The 13,300-nt window shown below is 43.5% G+C and overlaps 2 protein-coding genes across 3 annotated transcripts; both read left to right on the forward strand.

Moving 5' to 3' along the window:
• Positions 1 to 1,182: 1,182 nt before the first annotated feature.
• On the forward strand, positions 1,183 to 5,745 carry LOC100552825 (arylacetamide deacetylase-like 3). 2 transcript variants are annotated; one of them, XM_003230293.4, is made up of 4 exons: positions 1,183 to 3,222; positions 4,002 to 4,218; positions 4,363 to 4,426; positions 4,805 to 5,745. In XM_003230293.4, exons 1-4 carry the CDS (start codon positions 3,046 to 3,048, stop codon positions 5,577 to 5,579), a joined length of 1,233 nt encoding a protein of 410 aa, XP_003230341.2. In that variant the 5' UTR covers positions 1,183 to 3,045; the 3' UTR covers positions 5,580 to 5,745. The 2 variants fall into 2 exon arrangements, with proteins under 2 accessions (XP_003230341.2, XP_062822109.1); XM_062966039.1 differs by having other exon boundaries at positions 3,101 to 3,222; positions 3,643 to 4,218.
• Positions 5,746 to 5,883: 138 nt separating this feature from the next.
• cfap107 (cilia and flagella associated protein 107) lies at positions 5,884 to 10,333 on the forward strand. The gene is made up of 4 exons (XM_062966043.1): positions 5,884 to 6,190; positions 7,778 to 7,891; positions 9,343 to 9,520; positions 9,858 to 10,333. Exons 1-4 carry the CDS (start codon positions 6,080 to 6,082, stop codon positions 10,061 to 10,063), a joined length of 609 nt encoding a protein of 202 aa, XP_062822113.1. The 5' UTR covers positions 5,884 to 6,079; the 3' UTR covers positions 10,064 to 10,333.
• Positions 10,334 to 13,300: the final 2,967 nt, after the last annotated feature.

Here is a 13,300-nt window from a genome sequence, read left to right on the forward strand (position 1 = left end):
GTCTCGTGTTCTTGAGCTCTTTGGTGTCCTCTGGTGTTCATAGACTATTTAGATGCGTATCTCCACATACAGAGATTTGTAGAACACGGATCCCGATGGGGAGGGAGACAAATCTAGTGTTCTTTAGCTCTCTGGTGTCCTCTGGTGTTCATAGACTATTTAGATGCCTATCTCCACATACGGAGATTCGTAAAACACGGATCCTGATGAGGTTGGAGACAAGTCTCATGTTCTTGAGCTCTCTGGTGTCCTCTGGTGTTCATAGACTATTTAGATGCCTATCTCCACATACGGAGATTCGTAAAACACGGATCCTGATGAGGTTGGAGACAAGTCTCATGTTCTTGAGCTCTCTGGTGTCCTCTGGTGTTCATAGACTATTTAGATGCGTATCTCCACATACGGAGATTCGTAAAACACGGATCCCGATGAGGATGGAGACAAGTCTCGTGTTCTTGAGCTCTCTTGTGTCCTCTGGTGTTCATAGACTATTTAGAGGCCTATCTCCACATACGGAGATTCGTAAAACACGGATCCTGATGAGGATGGAGACAAGTCTCGTGTTCTTTAGCTCTCTGGTGTCCTCTGGTGTTCATAGACTATTTAGAGGCCTATCTCCACATACGGAGATTCGTAAAACACGGATCCTGATGAGGATGGAGACAAGTCTCGTGTTCTTTAGCTCTCTGGTGTCCTCTGGTGTTCATAGACTATTTAGATGCCTATCTCCACATACGGAGATTCGTAAAACACGGATCCTGATGAGGATGGAGACAAGTCTCGTGTTCTTGAGCTCTCTGGTGTCCTCTGGTGTTCATAGACTATTTAGATGCGTATCTCCACATACGGAGATTCGTAAAACACGGATCCCGATGAGGATGGAGACAAGTCTCGTGTTCTTGAGCTCTCTTGTGTCCTCTGGTGTTCATAGACTATTTAGAGGCCTATCTCCACATACGGAGATTCGTAAAACACGGATCCTGATGAGGATGGAGACAAGTCTCGTGTTCTTTAGCTCTCTGGTGTCCTCTGGTGTTCATAGACTATTTAGATGCGTATCTCCACATACAGAGAGCCAACTTGCTCCATGCTGGGATGAATACACGTCCGGATTGAGGATATGGAGATATGCATCTCTTTAGTCTATGAACACCAGAGGACACCAGAGAGTTAAAGAACCTGATAGTTGTCTCCATAACTCAGTAATGACTTCCAAGGCACACAGGAGCAACATAGGCTGTCCCTGGTTGTTGTTATGTGCGGTCATGTTGATGTTGACGCCATGAATGAGATGGTCAGCAACTACCCAACTCAGGTTTTGCAATCTCAAAGCTGCTATGGCTTCCCTGATGGACCTACTTGTCTCTATAACTCAATAATGTCTTCCAAGGCACACAGAAGCAACATAGGCTGTCCCTGGTTGTTGTTATTGGTGGTCATGTTGATGATGACCCCATGAATGAGACAGTCAGCACCTACCCAACTCAGGTCTTGTAATCTCAAAGCTGCTATGGCTTCCCTGTTGTTATTTATGGTCTTGTTGATGTTGACCCCATGAATGAGACGGTCAGCAACTACCCAACTCAGGTCTTGTAATCTCAAAGCAGCTTTGGCTTCATTGATGGACCTTCTCCAATGTGGTTATCCTCTTTTCCTACTCATGATTGGATAGAGACTCTCTTCCTAGGCTTCCACACTTTGTTGTTTCTTTGACATGCCACCCATGTGGTGCTCACAACCCTAGACCTGAGGAGTAGGCATGTGCAAAAAAACCTGGAAAACATCATAAGTTGGTATCTCTGATGGACCTTCTCCAATGTGGTTCTCCTCTTTACTACTCATGATTGGACAGGCACTCTCTCTTCCTAGGCTTCTACACTTTGTTGTTGTTTGTTGTGACATGCCACTCATGGGGTGCTCACAACCCTAGACCTGAGAATAGGCATGTGCAAAACACCATGGAAAAAGTCGTAAATCGGATTTGTTTCGTATAATTCGTACTTACGACATGACATCCGACATGCTCGCATGGTCCGCACCAAAATTTAAGAATCGAAATTAATGCAGCATTGTTTTCTGGAAACATCACAGAACTCTAGGAAATGTAGTTTGGGAAGGGAGGAGCCCTATGCCAGACCCTGCCCTAAACTACATCTCCCAGAATGCACTGCTCAGCGTCAGACAGATTTGCCCCTCCATAGCCAGCCAGAGTTCCAATACATTACGATTTTTGCTCCTGGGTGGAAACCATTTAGGATCCACTACCAGAAGTGGACAAACCGGTTCCAGAAATGCATGCCCAGGCGCTCCCCATTTGCTTGCAAATCAAGCCGGGGTTTTCCAGGGCGGGGATTGCGGAGACGTCCTCCTTGCAAGGGTTGGCTTTGAACGTTGTCGTCTCTGGATTGACCCATGGAGCTATGACTATGATCTCATAAGACCATAGGTAAGCAAAGAGACCTCCAAAGACCATCTAGATGGTCTCATAAGACCATCAGAAGACCATAGATAAGGAAAGGGACCTCAAAGACCATCTAGATGGTTTCATAAGACCATAAGTAAGGAAAGGTGCCCTCAAAGGCCTTCTAGATGGTCTCATAGGACTACAGGTAAGGAAAGTGACCTCCAAAAACCATCTAGATGGTCTCATAGGACTATAGGTAAGGAAAGTGACTTCCAAAAATCATCTAGATAGTCTCATAGGACTATAGGTAAGGAAAGTGACCTCCAAAAGCCTTCTAGATGGTCTCATAAGGCCGTAGCTAAGCAAAGAGACCTTCAAAGACCATCTAGACGATCTCATAAGACCATAGATAAGCAAAGACACCCCCAAAGACCAGGTAGACTTAGGTCAACTCTTAAGTCTAAAGTTTAGGACAGGAACCTTGATTTGTATGCTGCGGTGGTGAGTTATCTTTATGTTTCGACCTTGAAAGCAGCCAAACGAGTCGTGCTGCTTTGAGTAAATAGTTGACACAAGCCGGGTGTGCGTCTTGGTTAACCTCTCCTTGAAGCGCCTTTAGATCCCGACACAACGCAGCCACAATGGGATTCCTCTCCGCGTTGCTGGTCCTCGTTTTGGCGGCTATCCTCGCCGGGGCGATTCTGCTGGTCGTGGGCAGCATCTACTTCGACGCCTGCAATTCGGAGATCCCACCCGGGTTGGAACAGCCGGCCAAGTTGCGGATCATCCACGCCGTTTTGGTCGGGTCGTCAGTCCTGGTGAGTTGGAGGGTGTTGTTGATCTTTGTGTGGGAGCTGATACACCTGAATGTATCACCAAAGGCTTTCCGGTGAAAATCAAGACAATGTTTTTGTTGTGTGGTTCCCGGTCTATAAAGCCAATGTGTTAGTACACAGTTCTGTCACAAACTGGCTTAAGTCCGTAATATGATCGGGAACCCCTTTTAGACGGATATTCCTACGCCGTTGCTGATTCCCAGAGTCAATTAATTTATTTTTCAGAATCTTAGTCTCTTTTTGATTCTTGATTCATTATCATCTCCATGATGTTTAATTTCCGACAAAGTTGTTTTAATCTCTACAAATTCAGTTGCTAAACTTTTTAATCGATGTGTTCGTCTCATTTGTCAGTGACATCAAATAATCCAGCTTGTTATCTGTCGACATTGCCTTTCTCAGCGTGTCAGAGTTTCCTCCAGCTTGATTCATGATGATTTATGATGGCTCCGGATTCTCCTGCTTTCTGCATTGAGCTTTCAAAAGACTTGAAGACAACTTTAGCCGGCTATATATTAGATTTATAGGACTTTAATTGCGTTTTGGTGGAAGGAAGAGCATGGACCTAACACTGTTTGCTTCCCGTGCTCCGCTATGGGGTGTATATATTAGGAGTGTGCAAAATTATCATATTTTCGTTACATTTGTGCATACGAATCGATATCAGAAACATGCCTGCCATGGAATCCTTGCTGTCAATGTTATTGGTCATGTACCCGTAGCTACTAAAAGCATGGATGATCCACCTTTCTCTCCCAAAGGGAAGGATTTTGGAGAACCTGCACATCTGCACCCAAATCCAGTTTGTCCGGTTGGTTAGGAATGGATGGAAGCACACCGGGGACTCTGCGCTCTTTTCTAAGGACGTGAAGTTCGGTCAAATCCCCGTCCGCATTTACCAGCCCAAAGCGCCCTCTGCTGGACGCAGGAAGGGCCTCGTTTATTTCCACGGTGGCGGATTCGTGTTCGGAAGCATCCGTGAGTTTGATACCACTACATTTCATTTTTTTTCAATGTTCAATGATCAATGACAAACTATTAAGCATTAATTATTAATTATCAAACAATAAATATTACTTATCAAACATTTATTATTAAATGTTGGGCATGCTTCTCTTTCAGAAAGCCACGAAAACATCTGCCGCTACATTGCCAGGGAAAGTGAATCGGTGGTTGCGTCTGTGGAGTAAGTTCGACCAAATGAGAACCTAGATTGAAAGTGGCTGGCAAATTTTGTTGCTTATTTATATCTCCCTGCTCAACTTTGGTTTAGGTATCCTTATGGGTAAGTTTAGAGTCTTAGGTTTTGGGAATTGGGAGATTTTCGTGCTTCGTAAACAGTATCGTAAGTACGAATCATACGAAACTGATCCGACCTACGATGCTTCATGATATTTTTGCACAAGCCTAATGTCCATGCTACTCACCTGATTTTGGCATGGGTAACTTTAGAGTCTTATGTTTTGGGAATCGGGAAATTTCCGTGCTTCGTAAATGCCTTCGTAAGTACAAATCATACAAAACCAATCCGACTTTATGATACCTCTGTTTGCCTTTGGTTTAGGTATCGCTTGGCTCCTGAACATGTCTATCCCGCTGCATTGAATGACTGCCTTGCAGCCGCCACTCACTTCCTCAAAGCTGCCAATGATTTTGGAGTGGATCCCACCCGCGTCATCATTGCCGGAGACAGCGCCGGCGGCCTCCTCGCCGCGGTTGTTTGCCAGACCCTCGCAACGAAACCGGACCTCCCCAAGTTGCGGGCGCAAATCCTCCTGTATCCTGGTCTCCAGGCTTTGGACTTCGATTTGCCTTCCTACCATCAAAACCGAGCCGTACCACTTTTGTTCCGGGAACGGTCCGCCTTCTACATTTTGCAGTACTTGAACGGGAACGCTGCTCACCTCGAGGAAGTCTTGGAAGGCTCTCACGTCCCTACGAATGTCCGGTTGCAGTACCGGAAATTTCTGAGCGCGGAGAACATCCCGAAAGAGTTTAAGACCCGGGGATACATGCCTGTCGTTCATGTCACTGGGGACGATGATATCTCTGAGGGCTTGTCGAGCCTGAGCTCCCCGGAGTGCTCTCCGCTCGTGGCCGAAGACGTGGCCCTTCGCCGTCTCCCTGAGACGTTCCTCTTAACCTGCGAATACGACGTCTTGCGGGATGACGGGTTGCTCTACAAGAAAAGGCTGGAGGATAACGGTGTAGCGGTGACGTGGTACCACGTCTCCAACGGATTCCACGGCATCTTAAACTTCTTTGACGGAGCCTGGCTCCGTTTCCCATCTGGGAAGAAAGGGATGGATGCGGTCGTCAACTTTGTAAGAAGTCTCTAACCAAGGAACTTTGACGTCCTCTTGAAGCAGTACCAAAAATTACAATTAATTCCTTCTTTAGCCATTTTAATCTTATGTCTCCAAAATTTAATAGAAGTGCTATATCGACAGTGTATCATAAATTCCAACAAATATTTTATCCCTATTTTTAAAAAATCTTTTCACATTCCCGCCATATATGTATATGAGTCTCTTTTTCCTTATTTCACCTCCAACAATTTTTGTACGTTGTGTCTATTATAATAACATGTGCTTGCTAGAGTTCACTAGCCATAGTGACTTCCTTCTTGCTTGATTGTGAACTTGGTAGGAATAATCGCCTTGATTTCTCCGGGGTAGAATCCCTTGTTGCTTAGTGGGTTGCCACGGGGATGGCCAACAATAGAGAACCCGAGACCAAAGAACGCCAGAGGCCAAATGTCCCGCTCGGCAGGCACACACACGCATAGCGCAGGACACCTTTTGAGTGTGTGCTTTGCCACAGCATGTGAGAAAGAGCCATGTTTACGACATGCAGAGACGGGCAGGAATCGCACCTTCCCGGATGGAGGATCGAGCCTAAGTATTCGACCAAAGTCCTGATCGGAAACTGGCTGGAGGAGAGGAAAAAGGTACGTTCCAAGAAAGAGACGAGAAGATGCACCTTAATTTCAGTGCCACTCATTGGAGATGTTTATTAGGATTGTGCAAACCTTCGGAGGTCCGTTTCGTAATTCGTAGATTCATATAATTCGTTGTTACAAATCACCGAATTACTAATCAGAATGGCACCCGCTTCTCCGAAAAATTACGAAACAAAAAGAAAATTCCTAAAAATCAGTGGATGACTGAAAAGTTCCGAAACTTGGCAGGTTTAAAGTTGTACATGTTGCGTACAAGTGTGCCAAGTTTCATCCTGATAGCCATAAAAATGACAGAGGAATGGGCCTCGAATTTTACCCCACTGCAGGACCCCTCCAAGTATTTAAAAAATTCCTAGAAATCAGTGGATGACTGAAAGGTTCTGAAACTTGGCAGGCTTAATGTTGTACCTGTTGCCGACAAGTGTGCCAAGTTTCATCCTAACAGCCATAAAAATGACAGAGAAACGAGTCTCAAAATTTTCCCCCTTGCGGGACCCATAAAGGGACCTTTCCGAGTATTTTAAAAATTCCTAAAAATCAATGGATGATCGAAATGTTACAAAACTTGGCAGGCTCAAAGTCGTACATGTGACCGACAAGTGTGCCAGGTTTTGTTAAAATAGCCATAAAAATGACAGAGAAACGAGCCTCGAAACATTTCCCATTGCGGGACCCATAAACGGGACCCCTCCAAATATTCAAAAAAATCCTAAAAATCAATGGATGACTGAAAAGTTCCAAAACTTGGCAGGCTTAAAGTCAAACAATTTGCCAACAAGTGTGCGAAGTTTCATTAAAATAGCCATAAAAATGAAGGAGAAACGAGCCTCGAGATTTGCCCCAATTCGGATTACAAAATGAAACGGGACTCCTAATAATAATAATAATAAAATCAGTAGAGGATCAAAATGTTCTGAAACTTGGCAGACTTAAAGCCGTACATGTTGCCAATAAGTGTGCCAAGTTTCATTAAAATAGCCGTAAAAACGACGGAGAAACGAGCCTCTAAATTTACCCTGTGTCCGCTAATGCAAATAGTCATAAAGCAATTACGAAGCTTTGGAGGTTCGAATTATGAAACAGGACTCCTAATAATAATATAATAAAATCAGTGGATGATCAAAATGTTCTGAAACTTGGCAGACTTAAAGTTGTATATGTTGTCAACAAGTGTGCCAGGTTTCGCTAAAATAGCCGTAAAAATGACGGAGAAACGAGCCTCGAGATTCGCTCAGATTTAGATTACGAAATGAAACGGGACTACTATTAATAATAATATAATAAAATCCGTGGATGATCAAAATGTTCTGAAACTTGGCAGACTTAAAGTTGTATATGTTGCCGACAAGTGTGCCAAGTTTTGTTAAAATAGCCGTAAAAATGACGGAGAAACGAGCCTCGAGATTCGCTCCGATTCGGATTACGAAATGAAACGGGACTCCTCCGAAACGGGAGCCACCTGAACGTCCGAAACAAATCGGATTTCAGCCGCTTTGCACATCTCTAATGTTTACACAACGAGCCTCTATTTTCACCCCCAAACGAGTGACTTCCCTTTGTTTGAATCGCCCTTAGTTCATACGGGATCACCGAGGAACCGGCAACAGCACGTATGGGCGGGATTTCGTCCGGTTTCCTTCGGAAGTCCCGGACCGAACGGTGTTGCGGAGGATGAAGAAGCAGATGGACGTAAGTTGGAGGCATTCTTCGTAGTTGGATTGATTCAGGAGTTCATAGGATGTATTCGGACATGGCGGCTCGAGAGGGGCCAAACTGGATTAATTAGACACCCTATGTCCGTGAAAGCAGGATCTCTGCTAGAATAAGAAACCGTTGTAAACAAGAGCTTCGACGCGTTGTGAACAAGAGCTTAAGCGAAAAGAGCCTTCAGCCTCTTCCCTCGTCTTCCGCATCCTTGCGAGAAAATCACTCAAAATTCAGAATTGCTCATCCCAAAAAAGTCTCTTGGGGGCTCTTTTCGTGTTACGCAATTACGCCGCCACGATTCCGCTTGAGCTCCCGCGACTCCATCCCTTCCTTTCCTCTTTCTTTCTTTCTTTCTTTCTTTCTTTCTTTCTTTCTTTCTTTCTTTCTTTCTTTCCCTCCTTCTGTTCCTTGCTTTCTCCCTTCTCCAGCTCTAAGAGGGCCTTTCCATCATGTCTTCCCTATCAATGTCTTCCTTCGATACCACATATCACCTTTATTTCCCCTGTTACGTCACAGAGGGCCACTTCACCCAGCAACGGACAATCTGGTCACTTTGAGAAGGGCCACTTCACCTAGCAACAGACAGGCAAACAAACGGAGAGACAGATTAGAGAATCACATGTCATCTTTCCTTCCCCTGTGACATAACAGAGGGCCACTTCACCTAGCAACGGCCAATCCAGTGACCTTGTGATGGGCCACTTTACCTACCAACAGATAGGTGAATGAACGGATGAAGAGATAGATACAAATAGAAATTAGAGAAATAATGTATTAGTCAAATCCCAATGCGTTTGCATACCAAAGACCCGTTCCAAGTGGAGCTAAAATTCCGATATAAATTCCTGACCAATAATAAATATATATATATATATATATATATATATATATATATATATATATATATATACATATATATATACATACACACACTAGCTGTGCCCGGCCACGCATTGCTGTGGCAAAGTGGTGGTGGTATTGGTTAAAAATTGTTGTGTTATATTTTTATTTATTATATTTTATTATTTTCTTGTATTATTTTTAGTTATTTTCTGTTTTATTATAGTATTTTATTATATTAATTTTTAGTGTTTTTTATTATTTTTTATTGGGTTGCTAGGAGACCAAGTTGGAGGAGCTTAGCCTTCTAACTGGCAGCAATTGGATAAAAGCAATTATTCCTCTCTCTCAAATTAGGACTTTATTTTTCTTTTCTTTTTGTTGTATCAACCTAGAGGCGTGGATGATGGGTTGTGTTGTCAAATTTCGAGGTTGGGGGGCCTGTAGTTTTGTTGTTTTGTGGGTTGCCGTGATGCAATCACTCTTTTATATATATATTATATATATATATATATATATATATATATATATATATAGGTAACGAATGAAGAAACAATCTGGCATTCGGGATCTCTAATATGTGTGTATTTTAGGGCCTCCCGAAGAAGTTTGTCCTGACCCACCACGAAGAACCGAACCACCAGCACTTGGTCTCGCAGTACGACGACCAATACAACCGGCACGGCTACAATCCCATCCTACCACCGCTTCGGAAGTGGCAAGTGCAAAAGTTTGCCTGGGTCCCGGAGAAATCGGACTTCCCGATTCTCGGTACGTCGGGACGGGATTCGTCACCGGGAACGTCTTCGATAACCGTGCAATTTTTCGAAGCCGTTCCGCAATTCGGGAGCGTACCTAAATTTCCTACTTGACAGATGCAACTGTCTTTCGGGCTGCTTAGGTCAACAGTAAGCTAGGCTATTAATGTTTGGGAACTCACTCCGACCCGGGGTGGCTTCAAACTCATGTAGTGATTTATTGCTGCTGCGCCACACCCCGGTAATAATATGATTACTAATAATATTAATTTATTATGAATATTATTAATATTATTCTTATCCTGCCTCTCTCCTTATCTCCTCTCTCCTTATTTTGGGACTTGTTGTAGAGCCTCCAACCAACTACGGACTGTTTGAGCATCTGGTGAAAAAATGGACGCGCAAAGAGCACGGGCGCATGAACAGCGTCTACAACGTTTCCTACCCAAAGCCTCCGGCCGGATCCTACACCGTCCGCCAGCGACCCATCACCACCCACATCCTGCAGGCCAACCAGGAGATATGGCTGCCCCGGAGCAGCGACCCATACCTGTGAAAGTAACGTCTGTATTTCCGCTCAGATACCGGATTAAATACCCCACTGTTGACGTAAAAGTAATGAGGAAGTGGTGGTATTTCATATAAGTTATTTGCCATGAAATATAGTATATTATTAAATATGTGTGGGTATGGATGAGTTGAATGGAAGGAAGGAACAAATGAGAGCTAAATTTTGGAGACACCATTCAAAAATGTTAAGGCCCGCAATGACTAATTTCCCGCTTGCTGAACTGTAATTAAAAGTTGCTAATGAGAGCTGAAAATAGTTGAACTGCCTGGTAAATGAGTAAAGGATATACCTTGGATGTGTTGGTATATTGTGGCGAAATTTGGTGGCATTTGATCCAGTGGTTTTGTTGTTAACTCGGTCCGAATTACGCACAAAACATTTATATAATAATATAATATAATATAATATAATATATAATAAATAGATAGATAGATAGATAGATATAATGCAGAGGGAAACCATTATAACGCCGTCCGAATTGCATTGAATAAATGAGAGCTAAATTTTGGAGACAACATTCAAAATGTTAAGGCCCGCAATGACTAATTTCCCACTTGCTGAACTGTAATTAAAAGTTGCTAATGAGAGCTGAAATAGTTGAACTACCTGGTAAATGAGTGAAGGACGTACCTTGGATGTGTTGGTATATTGTGGCCAAATTTGGGGGCGTTTGGTCCAGTGGTTTTGTTGTTAACTTGGTCCTAATTATGCACAAAACATTTATATATTAATATAATATAATATAATATAATATAATATAATATATATAATATAATAAATAGATAGATAGTTAGATAGATAAATAGATAGATAGATAGATATAATGCAGAGGGAAACCATATAACACCGTCCGAATTGAATGAATGAGAGCTAAATTTTGGAGACAACATTCAAAAATATTAAGGCCCGCAATGACTAATTTCCCGCTTGCTGAACTGTAGTTAAAAGCTGCTAATGAGAGTTGAAAATAGTTGAACTGCCTGGTAAATGAGTGAAGGACATACCTTGGATGTGTTGGTATATTGTGGCCAAATTTGGGGGCGTTTGGTCCAGTGGTTTTGTTGTTAACTTGGTCCTAATTGCATTGAAGTGTGTTACATTATTTATAGTTTGAACTGCGTTATATAGTTGCTCTATTGCGGAGTAGAATGATATAACGCCGTCTGAAATGCATCGAAGTGTGTTATGCGGGTGAAGAGAAACAAGTAGATGGTATTTCCTTGTATTTGTTATCATTTGTTTTCACCGAAATCCCATATCGCAGATATAGTCCGGTTCTACACAGTTTGAACTGTGTTATATACTCAGTGTAGAACCTTATAATGCAGAGTAGAACCATATAATGTTAGACGAACAGCATTATATGGGTCAAGAGAAACATGTAGACGGTGTTTTGTGATAATTACGTGGCTATTTTTATTGGAGGACTCTTAGAGGTTCTTTTGGCAGAAGTTGACCACGTTATCATGGCGGATGACATTACAGATTCCGACAAGAAATTTATAGATTTTTCCCTGATGTATTTATCGATGTATCCATAATATACTTTCATTTGTAGGATGAGAGAAAAGAGACTTGGGGTGCTTGTTGGATTTGATTCCGTTGTCGGTCTAAACTCGACACTTCGGATGCATCCCGAAAAGCGTCGAAATCCGAAGCACTTCAAACGGGAAACACGCTAACCTCCAGCTTGACCCAGATAGGACATAATCCGTTGACGTTTTGCAATGACTTTGGTGCAACCGCAGCAAAAGCAATTAATGATGGGTTTGGGTCGGCGCCAGCGGTATTCAGAGCCATTAACGATGGATTTGGGTCAGTGCCAGCGGTATAACCGGTTTCGATTCCGACAAATGAACCAAATTATTGTTTTTGGCGTGTTCTTCCTCGTCCAATACTTCTCGCTGTCTCTGTTACTTGACCGGCCCGCTTTTGACCGCACTCGGAATATACACCTCCTGGTTTCCCTCCACTAAACATTGAGATTGGATTACAACAAACCGGAGTGAACTCGGAAACCGAACAAACGCGAAGGGGAACTAAGGTTACAACTCGCCCTCCCGTTTGTTTGTTCTCGGCAGGCAAAACAAACCTTTGAACGCCCTTGGCTTCGACAGACCTTCGTCTCTCCTTGGCTTCGTGTCTACATCGCACGGCAAAGGCGAGATGAAGCAATTGGGGACGCAAGATTTGTATTTTTTTTCCCTGTCCCAGAAAATTGGAACTTTAGGACTCTCTAAAAGTAGAGAGTAGAGGTGTGCAAAGCGTCTGAAATCCGATTCGTAATTCGTTTCAGAGATTCGGTTGACTCCCGCTTCATTTCGTAAAGATTCAGAAGGGTCTCGTTTCGTAATCCAAGTCTCCAAATCTTCGTAATCGTAACGGTTTTGTTAAATTGTAGAGTCTCAATCCATGGAAGAGGAAGAAGAAGAGGAAGAGAAGGAAGAGGAGGAGGAAAGGAGGAGGAACAAGGGTAGGAAGAAGAGGAGAAAGATGAAGAAGAAGAGAAGGAAGGAGAAAGAAGAAGAGGAAGAGAAGGAGAAAGAGGAGGAAGAGGAGGAAGAGGAGGAAAAGAAGAGGAAGAGAATGAAGAAGAGGAGAAGGAAGGGGAGAAGGATAACAAAGAGGAGGAGGAAGAGGAAGAATAGGAAGAGAAGGAAGAAGAGGAGAAAGATGACGTAGAAGAAGGAGAAGAAGAAGAAGAGAAGGAAGAAGAGGAGGAAGAAAGAAGAGAAGAAGAAGAAAGATGAAGAGGAGGAGGAGGCTCCATTTCATTTCCAAATTGGATTAGATCGTATCTACTTCCTGTCGGAAGGAACAACTCAGTTGACTTTGCGCTTTCCTTGCGCTCAAGGTGAACCGTCCCCATCGGTGTGACTTTGACGTTGTTTCGAGACACATTTGCTGGACGTCTGCCGGCGGCCCCGCTGGGCGAGGAGCCAAGGGCTGAAGGAGGGAGCAGCTGTGTCCTTCCAGACCCTTTCCCACTGATTAAGAAGTGTCTTTCCCGAGCCCGGATGGCTCCTTGGCGTGTATTTATAGGAGGATCGTCCCAAAAAGTACACAACTAACTTTGTCGGATGGTTGTGATTCTCCGAATCGGACCATTCGGCGAGGACATTGGGCCGCCTCCGTTCTGATACATCCTTCCCTGCATTATTTACTGCCGCAGAATCAAATAACGATGGCCACAATCTTGTGACACAAAGCATCGTTATGATA

Source organism: Anolis carolinensis, unplaced genomic scaffold (genome assembly GCF_035594765.1).
Source record: "Anolis carolinensis isolate JA03-04 unplaced genomic scaffold, rAnoCar3.1.pri scaffold_15, whole genome shotgun sequence".
Classification (NCBI taxonomy): Eukaryota; Metazoa; Chordata; class Lepidosauria; order Squamata; family Dactyloidae; genus Anolis; species Anolis carolinensis.

Coding starts and splice junctions, on each gene's coding strand:
- LOC100552825 (XM_003230293.4), top strand. CDS start 3,046: ATGGGATTCCTCTCCGCGTTGCTGGTCCTCGTTTTGGCGGCTATCCTC. Junction 3,223..4,001: donor TGGTCGGGTCGTCAGTCCTG/GTGAGTTGGAGG, acceptor TCTCTCCCAAAG/GGAAGGATTTTGGAGAACCT. Junction 4,427..4,804: donor TCGGTGGTTGCGTCTGTGGA/GTAAGTTCGACC, acceptor CCTTTGGTTTAG/GTATCGCTTGGCTCCTGAAC.
- cfap107 (XM_062966043.1), top strand. CDS start 6,080: ATGTTTACGACATGCAGAGACGGGCAGGAATCGCACCTTCCCGGATGG. Junction 7,892..9,342: donor GGATGAAGAAGCAGATGGAC/GTAAGTTGGAGG, acceptor TGTGTATTTTAG/GGCCTCCCGAAGAAGTTTGT. Junction 9,521..9,857: donor ATCGGACTTCCCGATTCTCG/GTACGTCGGGAC, acceptor GACTTGTTGTAG/AGCCTCCAACCAACTACGGA.